The following is a 21,081-nucleotide window of genomic DNA, read 5'->3' as shown; positions in this document are numbered from 1 at the left end:
TAGTGGATAGGCATCTGGCCTCTGAGTCAGAAACAGTTTGTTCTCCTCTGACCCACCTGACTGTGTGACCTTGTATAAATCATTTGCCTGCTTGGTTTCCTGAGCAACAGTCGAAATTTATAATTTTGGCATAAATAGAGGAAGTTTCCTCGCCAAGAATTCCCTGTACTGATGAAATCACAGATCGAGACAGGAAAACACACACACACACACACACACACACACACACACACACACACATACACACTTAAAGTTTGCAACCATACGTCATCTTATTTGATGTTCACATCCCCACGAAAGAGCTACTAGAAGCATTATTATGCTTATTTTATAGATAAGAAAATTTAGGCGCAGATGTTAATTATTATTTTTATATAATTCTTTTATTTTATATAAATAAATAAAAAATATATAAATTTTTAATTAAACAAATGTGAAGTCATTTGTACCCATTTGCTCATGGTTAACGTAGCTAGCAAGTATGAATAGACAGGATCTGAACCCAGGTCTTCCACATATAGCACTCTCTCTTTTGTAACATGACCTTTTAGGGAATGAACTGTGAGAAAGGAGATTGTTGATTTTTTTTTAGGTTTAAATCTGTAAAAGTGTTTTAAATTAAATTAGTGCAATTATCAAAAAAAGTTATGCAAAGCTCTATGTGTATTATATAACACACTAACTCTTAAGTTTATTCCATTTCTTCCTGGAATGACGGGGATCTCTAGCATTAGGCCTTATGCAAAAATTGACTTTATCTGGGGATGAAGCACTACATTTTAAACCCTTTTGGGCAAATTCGTTACAGCCACTTCTTGGAGTCAAGGCAAGAAAGGATTTGGGGCTTTGCCTTGCATCCTCTTTCCATTGTCTTCACCATCCTGATTATATACACCTTCTACCCATCTAGACCCTTGTTCCACTTCTCTCTCCTATGCCCTAGTCTTTGATCATTGCTACATTCCTCCATAATCTCGTCTTGGATGAAAATAAAGGTTTAAAGGACTATTCCAGGATGCTATGGATTGTTACAAAATGGTGGGATGGATATGGGTGTATTAAAAATAAGTATCAAGTAGTGATCCTGCCTGAGACTCATGCCTTGGGGCTTTATTACATCTCATACTAGTTCAAATACTGTATGAATTTCTTAAATGAGACAGGCAGTATGGTGTAATTGAAAGAGTGCTGGACTCAGAGTCAAAAGAGATCTGGGTTTAAGTTCTGACTCTGACACTCAGTTGTGTGACCATGGACAAGACACAATCTCTCTCTGAGTCCCAGCATCAAGTGAAATGGTGTATATAAAGTGCTTTGCAAATCTTAAAGGGCATTTAATGTTGTTATTTTAATTAATCTAAGTTTTCTGTAGTCTGTGTTGACTTGGAACTGAACTATGCACTCAACTGAGCAGCCATAGTCCTTGGTACTTGTAAAGCTAGAGACTGATATGAATATATATTTCTGGTCCTCTTTTGATTTTTCTGGTGATCATGCTTAGAATTTCTGGGAGTGCCAGTTCAGATCCATGAAGACTTGAATAGTCAATTACACCAAACATTTGAGTCCTGATCAAGTCAAGTCTGTAGCCCCATGAAATCCACCCTTGGTATAAAATTACTGTTTTGTGTTTTTCAGATGTATCTCCATTTTTTTTGTGGAGTTCCAGACATATTTTGCTCAGGATTATGCACAAACAGCATGGATCCATTCCATTGTAGACTGTGTTACCATGCTTTGTGGTGAGTGTTACCCTTTAAGGATAAAGAACTGACTTCTATTTAATTGTATCTGATAGCGACTTCCTATCAGCTCTCATTATGGAGTTTTCAAACTGTAAGGATTATGGTGAGAACTGATTAAGGGAATATGAGCAATGTTCTTTCAAAATTAATTTTTAAATTTTCAGTTCCAAATTCTCTTCCCTGCTCCAGTCCTTCCCCCATCCATTGAGAAGGCACGCAATGGGATATGCATTATACGTGAGAAGTCATGCAAAACATTTTTATAGCAATAATCTTTCTTAATAATAATCTCAGTCAAACTTAGCTTAGTTTGTGATAAGTAAGATATCAGCTGTGGCCAGCTGGTGGTCTTGTGATTAATATATAAGAAAAAAAAACATATAGACTACATGATTTTTCCATAGAGAAAGATTCAATGCTAGGAATTGTTTGACTTGACTATTCGTTATTTTTGAAGTAAGATGCCAGTAGGTATTTGGCTTCTTTTTTCCATGTCTTTTTAATGTCTTTGACTATCTTTGTTAAATTAAATTTGAAGTTTGTTATTAAATGAGTTTCAAAATTAATTTAATGAAGCTTATTGAGACACAGAATTAAATGAGCTCTAAATGGAACTTCGTTCTAGTTTATTGGGTTCATATTTTGTGGTAATAGATTTTTTAATTCAATTTTGTTTTATTTTCAGTCCTAAGTTTCTCCCTTCTTCCACTTTCCCCTACCCATTGGGAAGGCAAGAAACATGATATCCATTATTGATAAGAAATAATGTAAGACATATTTCTATGTGAGTCATATTCCAAAAAAGAAAGAAAAATAAAGAGAAAAAAATGTTTTAATATGTACTGAGTCCATCCTTTCTCTCTCTGGAGGTAGATTGCCTTTTTTCATCGCGAGTCCTCTGGAGTTGTCATGAATTGTTGCATTGATGAGAGTTGCTAAATCTTGATTATCTTTACAGTACTGCCATTACTATGTTCTTTTTGCTCTTCATTATTTCATATAAATCTTTCCAGGATTTTCTGAAACCAATCCTTTCATTATTTCTTATAGTGAAATAATATTTCTTTATATTCATATACCATAACTTGTTCAGCTATCCCCCAAACAATGAGTATCCCTTCAGTTTCTGATTCTTTGCCACTGTAAAGAGAACTGCTGTACATATTTTTGTACATATGGGTCATTTTTAAAATTTGATCTCTTTGGGGTATAGACCTAGTAGTGGTATTGCTGGATCAAAGCGTATGCTCAGTTTTATAGCCTTTTGGCTGCAGTTCCAAATTGTTCTCTAGAACGGTTGGATCAGTTCACAATTCCACCAAAAGTGATTTAGTGTCCCTATTTTCCCACAATATCTCCCACATTTTTCATTTTTTGTCATTTTACCCAATCTGATAGGTAGGAGGTGGTACCTCAGAGCTATTTTAATTTGAATTTCTCTAATTATTAGGGATTGAGAGTGTTTTTATGTGACTGATTTCTCTCTCTGAAAACTCCCTGTTCATATCCTTTGACCATTTATCAGTTAGAAAATAGTCTTTATTTGTATAAATTTGCCTCAGTTCCCTTTAGCTTGGAGAAATCAGAGAAATGTTATAAAACTTTATTTTTTTAAAATAAAGGTAAACTGATCAGTGAGATGTGGAGTCAGAGGACTTGGGTATAAATATTGCTCCATCTCTTAATAATTGTGTGACCTTGAATGAGTGATTTCTCTTCACCAACTCTCAATGAGACAGCTAGATAACACAGTAGTTAGAGTGAAGGACCTGGAGTCAGGAGGACCTGAGTTTAAATCTTGGCTCGTATGATTTGCTGTGTGACCTAGGTGTGTCACGCTCCTTTGTGTGTCATGCTCCTCGTCTGTAAAAAGGTAAAGTTAGACTCAGTGGGTTCAGAGATTCCTTCCAGCTCTCAATCTTTGGTTCTGTGATCTGGTTTCTCATCTGTAAAACAGGATTGGACTAGAAGTAAGTGGTCACATCGATTTAGAAAACCACGAATTAACATTATGCTGTATTGTGTTTTTATTCAGTTTGTTCAACATTTCTCAATTATGTTTTAATCTGGTTTGAACTAGATGCTCTAAAATGTTTCATATCTTCTATCTTGAATTCTATTATCCAAAAACCTGTACATTCCCTTCATGCCCCAAATCTGTGATCTTGGCCTTGATGGCACATTAGAATTAAGTGAACTACAGAAATCCTCTAACCTAGAGGTAAAAAAAAGAAACTTTTGCTCATTTTAGATCTGATCAAATGAGATATTTGTTATTAAAGTGGCTCTGAAAGGCTTTAATGAACTTAATTTAGTTAAAATAATATCAATACAGTCTAGAATTATATAATTGTTTCATAAGAAAGAATCCAAAGAATCTCGCAGATCTCCTTGTTCCCTGGGCCTTCTCAGATTGATGCTAGCAGAAATCTCTAAACTTTTAGTTCATGAAACTATGCATTTGAGACCTTTACAACAAATCTACTAGTATCTTTAGAAAAATGTAAACATGTTCAAGAAATTAGTTCCTTTGCACTAAAACATAGACCCTTTTTGGAGAGGAATTTGATGTCCACTTTAAAACTGAGTTTCAAGAAGACAGGGCAACAGCCCCTCACTGACAATAGTAAGAGAATTTAAGAGAGCCAATGTATTAAAATATAAGCAATGTCTGACCTCCTTTTTGAAGGAAAAACTGCCATCAACCTTGTACCATAGTTATTTATCTTCATGTTTAGTGAGGAGGTTAACTGAATGAATATCCTACTATGTTTAAAGTGGGATAAACTAGGGGAGGTACAAGGGAAAATAAAAGAGGATTCTTGCCTTTGTGTAGACTTTGTATTAGCATGCCCAGTGAGCTTTGCTGTTTTACCCGAAGGATCATGGGACCTTTTCAACCGATTTGTGGCTGAAACCTCTTATATATGTTGTCTCCAGGCACTGCAGTGTGCACCCTCTTTGAGAGCAGGGGTGATTTCTGCTTTTTTATGAGTATCTATAGCTCTCAGGAGTACTTTACACATATAGTGAGTGCTTCATAAATGTTTTTTTCATTCACGTATTCATTCATCCAAAAAGATGTTGAGTATGCTGAGCGAGGGAATACTTGTTCAATTGTGAGTTAGACTTGATGGCCTTTGGTGTCCTTTCCAAGTCTGAGATTCTGTGACCTCTGAGAATACTATCACTCATATCCACTGATGCAAGACTGATCTATTTGGGAGTATATAGCCCTTGGTCACCATTAATGATCAGAATGCCAATTTGAGGCATTAGGTTAAGAAAGGTAATTTTGGAAGTGGCATCTTCAAACTCCACAGGCATGCTGTACTTAATTCAATATAATCACACCTTAAGAATAGATAAATCCAGAGCAGGGAAGATATACCTCCAAAATGACATCTGGGTGTGACCAGCCTCTTCACTAAATTTACATATATTTAACAAATGGCCAATGATTGAGTTTCATCTAGCAAGTGAGGAGAGTTGGTACCTTCACAAATTGTGGCAATTTATTTCTGTGATACTTGAGGCCTATAGAAAATAGGCAGTCAAACTGTTTTTTTTACAGTAGAGAGTCTTGACAATCCTAATTGTTTTACTATAGCAGAGGTAGCTTGGCAAAGGTAGATACAACTAAAAAATTTGCCTGTCTTTATAGACCAATTACTAAGCTTCAAGCTAGGCAAGAGCCTAGAAATAGCAGTTCTACTTTCAGACTGTGATAAAGGGGTAGGTGAAATTTATAAATGGAATCTTTTGGTAAAAGTCTGATAATACTTTGTAATAGGGATCTGACCACATTAGCAGCAACAGTATAATTCTATTTAATTCAACAAACCTTTATTAAGTACCCCTTTAATGCAAGGTACTGAGTGAAAGACTGCATATAAAAATAAGTAGAAGACAGACTGGTACCAAGAAACTTTCAATTTAAGATTTGTGAAAAATATTGAGGTGCAAAAAACTATGGTATAAAAGAGAACATCCTAAATGCAAAGTAGAGGTCCAAAAGAAAAAAAAAAGGTGCTATGACAGATTTAAAGAGGGAAGGTTCATTTACATATGATAAATATCATATAAATACAATAGCAAGAGCATTGGCTCTTTTAATTGGATTAACCTCAGTTGTGACCACATCAAAAGTGGTTTTTAACAAACTTTACCAAAAAAGCAAAAAAACAAAAACAAAAAAACAACCAAAAAACCCAAAACCTTCCCAAATCCTTCTACAAAAAACAAATAGATTTGATAAAAAAAATTAATGTCTTGGAACATACTAAGATAAATAAAACCTCTTCTTCAGTCTCAACCAGTTATGGTCTAGTAGAACAGCTATTTTCCCCATTAAACAGTTTATTTGGAGGAAGAGGTTTTTGGATGACTTCAGGGTTGACTTCTGATTGACCTGTATCTTGGAATCATAGGATTTAAAGCTGGAAGTAGCATTAGAGATGACAATAACAACAAAGAATTGCTGTCATTTATGTAGTGCTTCCTACATGGTAGGTTCTTTATTTTATCCTTTCAACAATCCTCGGAAGGAGGTGAATTTCTGTGCCCAAGAAGAGAACATGGGCTCCTGAGAGGTGATGGCACTCCCCCAAGGTCAAATAGGTAATCATGGACAGTGAATAATTGTCCTAGAATCCTCTTACTCCAAATCCACTGCTTTTCCCATCATACTATACCGCAAAATATGAAAGTTGTACTAAATGCGAAGCGCTCTAAGATTTATAAAGTACTTTACATATATTCATTTGTGCCTTGTACCAACCTTGTGAACAGATACTTCATTTACAGATGAGGAAACACAGCTACCTCCAAATCACGAGTTACAACACTGAAGCTTTTTTCTCTATGTTTTTTTCTGCATCCTCTTGAGTTAGCCATATAGCAACCCCAATATCTTTCCCATGAGTCCTCTGTCACCATTTCTTGCCAATAGTATAAGAAATTTATTCTTACATGAAATACCAGATGCACAGAACTTAGCGACTTTCCTGGTCAAGAATTGAATTAGTTGTTTTGGGAACTGCTTTGAGATCTTGGGGAAATAGGTCATGTCAATGCAAAGCTTCTGCCATGCCATTTCAACGTGCCTTTGAGGCTTTGATGTTGACCATACTTATTGCTATTTTTGAAGCTCCGCTGGGGAGTGTTATCAGTAACTACTTATCCTGTCAAGTGGGAATCATGCTGGGTGGCTTGCTTGCCTCCACCGGTCTCATCCTGAGTTCATTTGCTACCAGCCTGAAGCACCTCTACCTCACTCTTGGAGTTCTTACAGGTAAGGGCAATTTGTCACACCTCCTTTCTCCCCACACCTCTCAGGGCTTGACAATACATTATCAGAGAAACAATTCATTAACTATTGACTCCATAATCTCAATAGTTTTTCTGGTGTTTTGACATATTTAATAGTTAAGAAAAAGAGCTGAGAGACTCTACTGTTTATACTACCCTCATCATCCTGCATCATCTCTTAAGTTCATCTGCATCATTAAAATTAAATACTGACTTCCTCACATAGAGAATTCTAGCTGAGTCATAATGAGGAGGTAGCTAGAGAACCACAAGTCTGTTGATGGGGGTTATTGGAACAACTTTATTGCCAGGAAATGAAAATCCTTCTTGCAGAGTGTGTGTATGTTGCTAAAGTAATGGAGACCTCACTTCTGTAAAAAAAAAAAAAAAAGTCTGTACCAAATAAAAAGACCCTTGTAAACAAAACGCTGATAATATGAGCTCTCCCAGTGCCAAGGAAACTTCCTTTAGGAGAGTAATAATGGGGGAATCTTTTTCAAGAGGGGCAGCTTATATTAAGCAGAAGGCAGACAGTGCCTTTGTTTTGCTGGGAAAGCTTAGGAAAGAAATGAGATAATGTGATCAGCTGGCTAATGTTGACACAGCAATTTGACTTGCAGCTCCAAGGACAGCCTAGAACACCACTTGCTTATTTCCAGGCACCACACTGTAGGAGGTGGCCCGAGTTAGGGTTGTAAAGAATGCAGCCTTGTAGAAAGATGATTAAATCCTTCCTTCTACATTAGCTAGCAATAATCAAGAGGTTTCTGCTGTTAGACGCTGGGGTTTATTGTGGTGTGGTATGCTTCCTTTTTGATGGTGTGATGCTGTGCCACAGAATGACTTCTTGTTAAAACCATTGCAGCATATAAATAAAAAGAGCACATACGTTTTTATAACTCTTAAGGACTTACAAAATGATTTCTTGTCAAGAACCCTTTGAGGCTAGAGTTCTTATTATGTTTATGCTTATTTTATATATGAGAAAAATGAGACACAGAGAGGCAAATTAACTGTCTAAAATCATGCAGTTAGTAAGTTTCAGAACCCGGATTTAATCTAAATCTTCTGATGCTGAGTTCAGTTACCTTTCTGCCAGACTATTTAAAAGCCAATGGAATAGAATGAGGTATTTCTAAAGATTTCCCAGGACTTTACCTCTTTAAATATCTATGTGCAGTAATTATAGTCAATAAGTATGAGGTTATTACTTTCAAGCATCAGATTAGAATATCTTCCCTACCCATCTGTATTCAATTTCAGTGATGGCGCTAGAGAAGAAAGTGAGGCTGGTATCTTTGTACATCCCTTCCTCACTTAAATCCAATTCACTTGAATGTCAAGGTATTACCTCCCTGATGTCATGGTCCTCTTCCAGAACAAAGGGCAAACAGCAGCAGCAGCAGCAGCAGCAGCAGCAGCAGCAGCAGCAGCAATAGTGCATGGAATAATAGGCATTCTTTTTATCATCATAATTTATAGAAATGTCCAAAATATCATTACTGCCTTCCTAGATCAAGTCAAGTGGGGAATGAATCAAATATCTGTATCATTTAAGGAAAAACAAACTTAAGAGAAGGAGATTTTTTTTCTATTGGAATTATTTAAACAGTTTGCCTACTTTCAATTTAGTAAATACATTATTTTAAAGCTCTTTCTTCCACTTTTGATTCCAGTCATAGTTTTAAAATATTTCCTTTCCTGAGAGAAGAATACCACTTATTTACCACAGAATGCTTAGATTTTGATTGGGGAGAGTTTTTTGGGTTGGAACTTTAAAGAGCCTTTACACAGGGAAGATGTGGAAGGTCACTTTTACCTTATTCCAAAGAAATTTGTCACATGAGGTTGCTTTGCATTTAATTATTTGTAGGATTATTTGATCAAATAATCAAATGAGATAATATTTGTAAAGTACTTGGCATATGGTAGGTGCTTAATAAATGCTTGTTCTCTTAGTATTGGAGCAACAGTGATGACAAAAAGGATTAGTAATAATGACAATAATAGCTAACATTTATCTAGTGCTTACTGTGTGCCAGGCACTGTGCTAAATGCTTTACAGATATCATCTCATTTGATCCTTGTAATAACCCTGGGTGATAGATGAGGAAACCGAGGCAAGCAGAAGTTATAGTTGTCCAAGGTCTCAACAGCTAGTAAGTCATCTGAATCTGAATTTGAATTCAGGTCTTCCTGGCCCCACACTCTATCTACTGCGCCACCTAGCCGCCCCAAGAGGAAGAGCAGCCCTATCTTTAATATCTGTTAGCTGTGTAGCCATAGGCACGTCATTGAAGCTCTCAAGTGCGGTAGATGACTGTAACACTGTAAGCTGCAGATAGGTTGTCAGTTTGCATTCTACACTGGGAGTTCCCCCCACGTTGATGAAATGAATTTGTCTGGACAAAAACAAAACAAAACAAGAAAAAATAAACCATGATAGTATATCAATACTAACAGAGTTCTCTTTATTTCCCAGGTCTTGGATTTGCACTTTGCTATTCTCCAGCCATAGCCATGGTGGGCAAGTATTTTAACAAGAGGAGAGCCCTTGCATATGGCATAGCCATGTCAGGGAGTGGAATTGGGACCTTTATTTTGGCTCCGGTAGTTCAGCTCCTGATCGAGCAGTTCTCCTGGCGGGGGGCATTGCTCATTCTTGGAGGTTTTGTCTTGAACCTCTGCGTCTGCGGTGCCTTGATGCGTCCCATCACCCTGAAAGAGGACCATAAAAACCATCCCGAACAAGACACTGTCTCCAAAATGCCGAAAGAGGACTTACCACCTTTGTCTCCCTGTTCACCTTTACTGAAAGAATGTACTCAGCCCTGTTTGTGTTGCTGCCTGCAGCAAGAATACCAGTTCTTACTCATAGCAGACTTTGTGGTGTTTGCCACATCCGTCCTTTTTATGGCTTATGGCTGCAGCCCTCTTTTCGTGTACCTGGTGCCTTATGCTCTGAGTGTTGGACTGAGTCATCAGCAAGCTGCATTTCTCATGTCCATACTTGGTGTGATTAACATTGTTGGCAACGTTACCTTTGGATGGCTGACAGACAGAAGGTAAAATGTATGAAATAACAGTTGCATGTCCATTGGGGCACACCTAGGAATCCACTTCTCCCAGGTACCTATTATATAAAATGCTTGATGTGTTAGGAGGCAGTTGTGGTATAGTAGCAAGAGCACTGGTTTTGGAGTAAGATGACAGGTTCAAATCCTTCCTTTCCTGCATAATTCTTGTGTTACCTTGGGCAGTTCATTACATCTCTAGCTTTTATTTCTCACCTGTGAAATAAGAGAATTGGATTATATGACCTCCAAAATCCCTGACAATTCTAAATCTTATGACCTTATGTTATTCCATTTGCCTTCAAGATACTTGGAGGCAGGTGTGGTGTAAAAGTACTTAACCTCCCTGAGCCTCAGTTACCTCATCATGCATAAGGGTGAGAAGCAAATAATATAACTTACAGTGGAGGTTTACTGGTCCAAGACATGGAGAAAAAAGCTGAGTAGTTTCTTCAGCAAAAACTCCAGTTTATCTGGTTCCAAGAGACTCCATCATCATCATCATCATCATCATCATCATCATCATCATCATCACCACCACCACCACTACCGTCATTGTTGTCATCATCACCATCCTCGTTATTCAGCATTCAACTCATTACAAAATACTTTCCTATCCATTACATCATCAGATCTTCCCAACAATCCCAGGTTCATGAGGTAGAACGATAGAAATGATCCAAGAATAATTAGCAACAGAAAAAGGCCAATTACAGTGAATTTACTTCAAAAAGGGACCAATGTTAATTTCATACCAATAATGGAGGGAGAGGGTTAATTGGAAATTTATCTTGAAAAAATAAAGTTTAAAATCCCAAATCTTGGTCCCTTTGGAAAAGAATTAAGAATTAAGAAAACTTGTTTATTGATTCATGATTTGTTTCTCATCCTAGTGTCTGTCACTTAGAAGTCACTTAGGCTTAGCATCATTCTCCAGTGTGAGTAATTTCTTTTCATTCTAACATCTTATTTTTAACACATATACATATGTGTGTATAGGTGTATGTAAACAACTTCATTTAACACCAAAGAGAGGTCACATGGTATAGTGTAAAAAGCACTGGATTGAGTTATAAAGTCAGTCTTCTTACCCAATTTCGTCACTTTTTAGCTATGCAACTTGGATAAATCACTTGATCTGTTAAAAGTTATGTTTTCCATAGGGATGCACAATAGGATCCAAATTATCTGAATAATCAGGATCCCAGTTCCCAGAGTTACAAATTTACATTTTGTTTAGGTTCAGAGCTATGTATGACATGATTATTGAGAAAAACCCCTTCTACCAGTGTACATGGGCAGTAGTCCAGCAATTTAAAGTCTAAGAGAGTTGCCTGAGAGCTTTGGAGGTTAAGTGACTTGCCTGTATGGATCAGAGGAGCCCTACAGGAACTTCTTCAGTGCTTCCTAATTCTGAGGCTAGTTGTATATCTGCTACACCAGATCTGTTTCCCTAAGATGTTGGTTAGGGTTAGGGAAGCAAAAGCCATCAGGACACAAAAATATTCAGTAATGAACTAACTACTCATTAAATTGATCCTCTCCCTTCCCCAAAGACCCTTCTGTGCTTAAAATGAGCAAAGTCAGCTTGATTGTTGGAAACCCTTCAAAGAATGATCTAAATCTCAAAGAATTAAGGGAGGCCCTTGGGCAAACTGATGAAGCCCTCAAATATTGTTTCAGTAGTAACTCTCCTTTAGGAAGAAGGTAAGATCATTCATAAAGTAAAGGATATCATGTTGTGTTATCATATCATTTTGACAGAAAAGTTGCACCACAGAAACAGTGAATATTTGATGTGTTCTTTGTTCTTCCTAAGAATTAGTGTATAGGTGTGGTTAAAATCTAAATTTTTGTACATCAAATGAAATAACCTATTTTAAAAAATAATTTTTAGTTTTGTTTTTCAAGATAAACTTCTAGCTAACTTTCTTCCCTCTCCCCATTATTTGCTATGAAATAAATGGTGGTCCCTATTTTGAGTAGATTCACTTTAGGTGACCTTTTTCTGTTACTAGTCATCCTTAGATAATTTCTAGCTCTCTGCCTCATGAAGCTGGGGTTGTTGTGAGGATCTAATGAAATGATGGATAGGAAAATACTTTGTAATGAATAGAGTGCATAGCAATATAATAACTTCTGTGTGTAGTACTTTGAAGTCTAACAGATCATTTTATGCATTATTTCATTGGATTCTCTCAACAACCTCAATGGGTGAGAACTACAAGTACACATTCCCATTTCACAAATGAGGAAAATGAGGCTCAGAAGGGTTAAGTGACTTATCCATGGTCACTGAACTAAGTGTTAGAAGATTTGAAAGTAGTCTTTCTTGACTGAATCATTTCATCCTGCTGCCGCAATAAACACAAGCTAATATTACTGAATGGGAGAAGGGAGTGAAATCTTTGATCACCTGGCATGAATGATTATGAGAGTTTTGAATCCCACATTAGTAGACCAGTGATGACCTTGGCCAGACTACCATGATGGCCTCTTTATTCATCTCACTTCTAGGTTTTTCTCTTCTTAAAGAAGTCTATTCATTGAATGGGTACACCTCACTCAAAGTGAGAATGTGATACGACCTTAGCCTGAAAGGGCCAGGGTCTCTTGTTGCATCCTGGGCCATCTCCAGTCATCCTGATGAATATCAGGTCACTGGATCCAGATGGCTCTAGAAGAGAAAGTGAGACTGGTGACCTTGCACAGCCCTCCCTCACTCAAATCAAAGTCAACCGTAAGTCATGTCATCATCTTGATGTCATGACGTCTTCAAGAACGAAGGACAAATGCAACAACACAAAACTGCACCAAGATGTTTGGGACTCTCTTTGATTTTCCATATTGAGCTAAATTAATCTTCCTAAGTTATAACTCAGGTGCCATCTCCTACATCAAGGCTTTCATTATTTCCTGCTGCCACCAACCCCCCCCCCCAAACCTCTCCTAGCTCTCAGTACTTCTTCCCTCTTAAAATTGTTTCATATAGACTTTATACACACTTTGTATTTATTTGTCTCTGGACATGCATGGTATAATGGAGAGAGTGCCATAAACATGTAGAATTTGGGAAAGTATATGTCTAAATATATTTAATATATATATGTATATACCTATAGTTATAGAGAAACATATCCAAACTTAATGGTAGCCTTGGGGGGGAGGGTAAGAAAAGAGCAAAGTAAAAAAATGCACAACAGAGAACAAAAGAAAACTTACAAGAATGCAAAGAAAAGATGGACAGTTCTGAACCCGAAGTGTATTATTTATCATACAGCCTTTCTTGAAATGAAAATTTATTCTTCAATATTTTGAATCCTCTCTTATGATCTGCTATGCACATGACATACTTTTTTTCTTTCTTCCTTTGTATTTAAGCTCCAATATTTAAGTTTATGATATGTTTTTAGAGAGAGTGCTAACTAACCCAGAGTCAAGATGGCCTCCATTCAAGTCTTGTGTCAGATAGTCCACAAGATATGTGACCCTGCAAAAGTACCCTAGCTTCCTATTTGTAAAATGGGGATAATATGAACACCTACTTCCCAAGGTTGTTGTGAAAATCTAGTGAGATATTATTGGATTATTGTATACTGAGATATAGAGTGAGATATATTGTTGCTGGGCAAATCTCAGTTTGTTTTATCCAGATGAGCTATAATTCAAATAGAATATATGCTCCCTAAAGGCAAGGACCCTTTCTTTTCTATCTGAATTCCTCAGTGCTTAGCATAGTGCCCTGTACTATTAGTAGGTGCTCGAAATTGTGTGTTGAGTTGCATTGAATTCAGTTAACCTATTTAACTCAAGTAGGACCATAGATGAAGCAACAGAAAGCAAAAGAATACATAAAGGAAGGAGTATTAGTAGCAGGCATGATATCAGGATTTGGCTCCTAGTGCTAATAATGGATGGCAAAATTCTTTCATTTTTTAAATTTTATTCCTCAGTTTTTCTGTTTCTCGCCTCAAACCTCCCTACTCCCAAGTTGGAAGGAAAAGTCAGATAACCCATAGGAATGTGCATTGACTTTTTCAGTGGTAGAATTTTGTAAGAGAAGTTGCCTCCAGAAGTAATTGTAGCATTTGCTAGTTTGCACTCCAGGAGTTAAAAGAAAATTCCTCAATGGGAACAGAGCAATATCTGTGCTCTCCATGCTCACTCTTTTTCTTCTGATCCACAGGTGCCTGAAGAACTCCAGATATATTTGCTACCTCTTTGCTGTGGGATTAGATGGTCTCTGTTACCTCTTCCTTCCAATGCTCCAAAGTTTCCCCCTGCTCGTGCCTTTCTCTTGTACCTTTGGGTACTTTGATGGTGCCTATGTGACCCTGATCCCTGTAGTGACCGCTGAAGTGGTAGGGACCACCTCCTTGTCATCGGCGCTTGGTGTGGTGTACTTTCTCCATGCAGTTCCATACCTTGTGAGCCCACCCATTGCAGGTCAGTTTCACGGAGAGATAGTCTCCCTGTTTGGTAAGTGAACAATTGTTAGTCACAAAATACAAAGCAAGCAAACAAACAAACAAACACACAACGAGGAGGCAGAAGATTTGGAAAAGAGAGTGACACAGTCTCAAAATGGCTACCTTCCAACTTGACATTCCAAACAGACTTTTCTTAAACTACTTGGACACTCTGGTAAGCACTCCTTTTTCTTTCTCTCTTTCTCTCTCTGTCTCTCCCCCTTTCTCCCTTTCCTTCTTTCTCTTTCTTTCATCATATGCATTTAAAATGCATTATACATTTATAAATATCAACATATGGACACATTTATATAATGTATACTTTAAGTCACATAATCATTTTTATTTAGTATATATAGCATCATTTCATCTACAGGCCATTCTTAATTATACACACTGATGGAGGGAACCATTGATGTATTTAATTCAAAACATCATGCAATTGAAATTAACTCCTATCTGATCTCTGCAATACATTAAATTCATTTCTAGGTTGTTTTCTTTTTCTCCCTAGTCTAGGTTGCAAACAGATTTACCCTTCTGTTTATCTTTTGTCTCTATTAAAATAGTTTTCAGGGGGCAGCTAGGTGGCCCAGTGGATAAATTCCAGGTACTAGAGTCCGAGAGACCTGAGTTCAAATCCTGCCTTGGATACTTACTAGTTGTGTGACCCTGGGCAAATCACTTAATCCTATTTGCCTGTTTCCTCATCTGAAAAATGAGCTGGAGAAAGAATGGCAAACCCTTCCAGTTCCTTGCCAAGAACACCCAAAAAGGGTCACAAAGAGTCAGACATAACTGAACAATGACAACAAAAGTAGTTTTTGTTTCCTGATGAAGGAGTTCAGAAGTGTTGTTAGGTACAGAAGTCCTCACTGAAAAAGGGTTAGGCATCTTTAGAGTGAAAGAGAGAGAAGGCAAAAGATGAGATTTTGAGTCAGTGACTAGAGAATACTGACACCATTGATGGAAATTAGGAAATTAATGGGAGAGCAAATGTTTTTAAGGAAGGTGAGGAGTGCAGTTTTGTACATGTGGAGTTTGAGGAGCAATGAGACATCTAGTGGATTTGTACAATAAGAAGAAAAGGATATGAGACAAACTAAGGAGAGAGGTAGGGCTGGAAATGTGGACTTGGGAGTCATTCAGATAGAGATCATTGGTGAAACCATTAGAGTTGGCAAACTATCTGAGGGTCAGTATAGAAGGAGAAAAGCAAACTCTTAGGTACCTTGAGGAACACTCACAGATCAGGGGTAGGAGAAGGATGAGAATTCCTCAAAGAAATAGTATTTGTGCTCTCAGCATCTACTTTGAACCACAGTGGACCACTACTAACCATGCATGGGCTCTGCTTAAGCAGCAAACTCAGGGAAGATCTGCGGCTGCTTAACCAATGTACCTGGGAAATTTAGATCATTTCCATGTTGGGTTAATTTGTATTACACAAGATAAAGGAGACATACATATGAATGTTGAAGGTCTCCATGGAGAATGCTTCTACATCCTCCCTTCCAAGCCCACTCCAGTGTTCTAAAACATTCTGGAATTTGAACTAAAGTAAGGTCACTGGGGCTTAAAACAGTTTTGCCATTACCACTTCTAATTATTTGGAGTAAGTGAGAACTGAACAGTACAGCAGATAGAAATCAGGTTATGGAGTCAGGAAGACCTTAGTTCCAGGCCTCTTTCTGATTCATATTAGTAGCATGAGCACAGAAATGTCTCTTAACTCCTTAATGCCTGATGGCAACACTTTAAATGTAAGTTACAGACCAAGATGTTGCTGGTTCTATAACAGTATGGGATGTTTCCTTTGGTGCAGATGTCATAGGGTAGTGTATCTGTTCTCCTGTTAATTTCTTTGAAATGTAAAATCAGATTGGTCAATTGTATTAGAATAGTTTTCAAAAGAAAACACATTCATTTGTGTATAGCTTATACAATAATTTTCCCCCCAAATTTATTAATTTATTTGTTTTCAGTTTTCAGCAGTCACTTCCATAAGTTCCATATTCTTCCCCCTCCCTTCCCAAGACGGCATTCAATCTTCTATGGGTTCTACACATGCATTCTTCTTAAACATATTTTCACATATTGCACAGAAGAATTAAAATGAATGAGAGAAACCATGAGAAAAACAAAACATAACAAAGGAGAAAATGCTTGCTTCATTCTTCATTCTGACTCCATAGTTCTTTCTCTGGATGTAGATGGGATAATTTTTTAAAGAAATTGTTTTTACCCCCTCAGTTCCATGACTTTGGTTACCAAGTATTATTCTATGGTTCAGACTATGGCTTGTGCCTACTCCCTACTCTTCAGCATTCAGCTCATGACTGATTGCTTCTAGATTGAATTTGTTGCAGGATACAAATTCAGAATAAAGATTACACTTTGATAATCTGATTATATTTTAATAATAATAAACCAAATATTTAGTTAACAATATTTAACTATATTTATATATACAAACACACAACTATATTTTAATAAAGCTGGCTTCTTTGTAATTTTATTTGTTTTATTTTATGCATTTAAAATCATTATTCTGAGAACGTATCTAGAGGCTTTTCCAGACTGCCAAAGGGGTCTGGGACACAAACAACATGAACACTCCCTGCCTTGGAGGATATATTTTGAAGCAAGTTGCTTAGTTCAATGACCTACATGTTCTATACTATTTGGATCTTGTAACACATTCTCTAGTAATAGCAAATAACTCAGTCTTAGGAAGGGGCAAGTCATTGAACTGATGCCTTAATAAAGACAATGTTTTGTTTTGTTTCCCTAACAGGATGGCTGGTCGATACCACTGGCAGCTATACTGCAGCTTTCCTTCTTTGTGGCTTTTCAATGATCTTCAGTTCTATATTACTCGGCTTTGCTAGACTTCTAAAAAAGATGAAAACATCCCAGGTGCGGTCTCTTGACGAAGATCCTGGCCCCAAACTACAGCTTTGGCCTAATGGAACAGTAGCTTATTCTGTAGCCGGAGAACTAGACCAGAAGGATGGGGACTTGATGACCACCGGAGTACCTAGTTACAATACATGACCAATACCCAGAGAGCCTGGAAATATTCAGAGGTGTGAGAGCTGGGGCCACAGTGTAGATTCATACTCTGCCTGAAACATGATCTCTCAAGTGAATGATTCTCTGTTATATTTTTATAGGGGAAACAAGATAACTGATATAAAAAGACAAATGACAAAGGAAAACTGGACCCATCTGGTGTTTTTCTTTCTTATTCCCAATATGTACTGGTCAATTCTAATCTTCTTTTGTCAGCTCTGCCACAGGGGTAATATAGGGAAGTAACTAAGATAACTGATTATAATTAGAAATAATGTTGTAACACTGAGAATTGGGCTCTGTTGGGCAGCCAAATTTGTACATCTAACTGTAGTTCTTGACTTTTTGTGTCTTCATCTTTGACCTTCTTGACCTTCACCTTCCTTGATCTGCCTTGACTTTCTTCAGTCAGGCACAAGTTGAAATGTTTAGCAACTTGTTCTACCTTTATTCTGTTACTTGAAGAAAGAAGATTCTAAACATTTTCTAGTTCAACCTAGACCAAAATAGGACTCCCTGTTCAATTCTTTCTCTCAATTTTTTCCCATTTCTCTCCATTCTGCCCATGTCTGTAGATCATCAAGTTGATGACTACTGCTTTCCAATTTGAAGGCTACTTTCCCAATAACTTGAAGGCTATTTTCCATAACTACCAATGTCAAGCTCTTTCCTTAAAGATGTAGCAAATGACTTACAGTTGCCAGTATGCAAGAGTCCACCTCAGGTTTTCTGGATTTTGTTTTTTTCTTCCCAAATATAATTTGTATTTCTGGACATTCCGTTAGAAGCATCAATGACTTAGCAATTTTTTTAATGTCATAAATGGTCTAGACAGAACCAGTGAACTCTTCCACCATCATAATTCATGGCAAGATTTTTGTGTTCAGCCCTGCACATTGTTTCTCAAACTAAGAATTTTAGGTAGTTCTCATCAGATTGTCCTTCTTCATGTGCTATAATGAAGACAAAACATCTTTTATACTGCATTCATTTTTTAGTCCCACTGCTGTTCTTCTATATGTGTATAAGTTATCAGGTCCTCCTTGAGACTTTCTATTGAGTGAGAAAATGCTAATGGTTACTGTAAATGCCAGGCTTGCTGCCTTCATTAAAGCATTGGTCAAGGAGAGAGGAAGGATGAATTTTCCTGGAGGGATTCAAATCACCTTTTGGAACCTCGTTTGGAAGAGGAAAATAGAGAATCACTTCTACACTTTCAAGTACATATGCAAGAAAGGAACCCTGTATTGTCTTTCTCCTCTTTTCTTCTGTGAGGTTTTATAATTCTCAGAATGAATTTCATAGCATGGCATAACAGTTGAATGCTAAGAGATCATCTGGTCCAACTCAGTAAATTTGCAGTTCAGTAAAAACAGCCTGCAAAGGTTAAATAATTTGCTCAAGATCATGCAGATAATTCTCATGGTGGGGCTGGGGTAATAGACTCCTTATTCAGTATTCTTTTTGCCATCAATCCCTGATCTGCAGGCAGAATTTTACAAAGGATCCCTCTTCAATTCCAGAGATCCCCAGAAATATCCTTACATGTACCCTAGATGGTTTGGGGCAACTTCCTTTAACAAGGGTTACTTAGAGAGCAGCCATACTTGCATGTAAATAAGAGAACAAGTTACCCACTCCTCAGCATATATGCTCAGCTGAGAGCATAACCTTTCAATAAATCATGATTGAAATTCAAAGCATCATCATGGTTAGTATGATGTCATCATGGTTTGTTGATATCAGGAAGACCTGGGTTCCAAATGCGCCTCTGACCCTCCTGAGCTATCTGACCAGGGGCAAATTATTTTCTTTTTCTGGGTCTCAATTCCCTCATCTATAAAAGGGGAAGATGAGAATAACAATACCTACCTCACAGGGTTGTTGTGAGGATCAAAGGAAGTAATGAATGTAAATAACTTTATAAATCTTAAAGCAATCTTAAAAATAACTTTATAAACCTGAGAAAAATGGGAACCATTAATGGAATAAAAATGATACTTTCCCTTTAGGTTTCAGAATAAAAAATAAACTCTATCTGATGGAAAGCCAATGTTACATCAGAGGAAACATTTGAATGTTTTCTGTTATCTCTTAGGTGGATTTTCTTTATGTGCTTTCAACCCTTCTGCATGTACCCAAAAGGCATGTAAAAAGGATCATCTAGGCAGATTGGGAAAAGAGGAAGGGAGCAGTTATGGCAGTGATAGCCCAAGTTGGTTGGTGTCTCTAAGATACTAAAAGAAGAGGGGCACGTATATTAGGGAGATCCTTTGTGAAGGAAACATGGAGAAACATGTAAGAATCCTACATGATGTGAAGACATGGAGGGTTTTTGCTCTGAACCAGGAAGCACAGAGACTGATAAGGTCATGAATTCACCAAGGTATCACTGTCATTCATATCTTTTTTTTTTTTTAATGAGAAAGTATCTGTCAAAGCCTGCAGTTAAATGAAAAAGAGAAAAAAAAAAGGTAACAACCCATATATGGCTTTCAATAGCACATAACACAAAATCGTTTCTTGAATCTGCATAATATTTTTGTACTATAGATATATAGGGGATCAAACATGCTTGACTTTTTCCATATACTCCTAGATATTTTTTTACAAGTTGCTTGGGGAGAAATATTTATGCTGCTTTAGAAATATTGAAATATTACTTTAGAGTCTCAGAAAGTTAATGAGAAGCTGCATAGACCCCTGAGTTTTTCTGGACCAGAAGCCTTTGGTATATTTCAAATATGCACAATTGTCCATTTTGATGTTTATTTATTTGGGGAGCAGCACTATAAAAACCCCATAGGAAGTTATAGATACTATAGCTCTGGAACTTTGTCATTTACTAATTAAATCCCACTCTTGGAATGCTATGTGCCTATACTTTGGTTGCTCCACAGGGCATTTGTGGGAAATGATGGATTTCATAGAAACAAGTTGTGGTGGGTTGAGTTCTTTTTCTCAAATATCCCATTACCCCATTGCATAGGTACTGTGGAATTAGTTATAGGTAAAAAAAATGCAACAAAGTGATTCACTTTTTGGGATACATCATATTTAAATTATAATCTTGCTGCCAGATTCAATTATTTATCCTGATATTTTCTTATTTCAATAACACAATGAAAAAAGTTTACAGTTTTGTGTTTAAACTAAACTTTTATTGGTTCCTACATGGACCTCAGACAAAGGATCTGGTCAAGATGGTTTGAGAATTGTTCCAAATGGATACTTCGCTACTCCAAGAATGTGTGATTTCATTGATGTTGGTGCTCCTCCAACCAATGAAAATTACATCCCCTTTAAAATTAGTAGACAGTTTTTGATGGTTGCTGCTGTGTCCCCTTCACCCCCAAAATAACAAAGCAAAAACATTATCAACCTGGGAATAAGCCTCTGAAATGTAAG

At 37.1% G+C, this 21,081-nt stretch overlaps 1 protein-coding gene across 2 annotated transcripts in view; it reads left to right on the top strand.

The window, feature by feature from the left end:
• Window positions 1–19,745, top strand: part of SLC16A12 (solute carrier family 16 member 12) — a 106,672-nt gene extending 86,927 nt beyond the window's left edge. For both annotated transcript variants that reach the window (XM_072624955.1, XM_072624962.1), the window contains exons 3-7: window positions 1,639–1,742; window positions 6,895–7,038; window positions 9,538–10,120; window positions 14,316–14,575; window positions 17,396–19,745. In XM_072624955.1, the coding sequence (XP_072481056.1) occupies window positions 1,639–1,742; window positions 6,895–7,038; window positions 9,538–10,120; window positions 14,316–14,575; window positions 17,396–17,655 (1,351 nt within the window). In that variant the 3' untranslated portion in view covers window positions 17,656–19,745. The remainder of the gene's footprint in view (window positions 1–1,638; window positions 1,743–6,894; window positions 7,039–9,537; window positions 10,121–14,315; window positions 14,576–17,395) is intronic.
• The last annotated feature ends 1,336 nt before the right edge of the window (window positions 19,746–21,081 follow it).

This window comes from Notamacropus eugenii, chromosome 1 (assembly GCF_028372415.1).
Source record: "Notamacropus eugenii isolate mMacEug1 chromosome 1, mMacEug1.pri_v2, whole genome shotgun sequence".
NCBI lineage: Eukaryota > Metazoa > Chordata > Mammalia > Diprotodontia > Macropodidae > Notamacropus > Notamacropus eugenii.
This window is presented reverse-complemented; position numbering and strand designations above follow the sequence as displayed.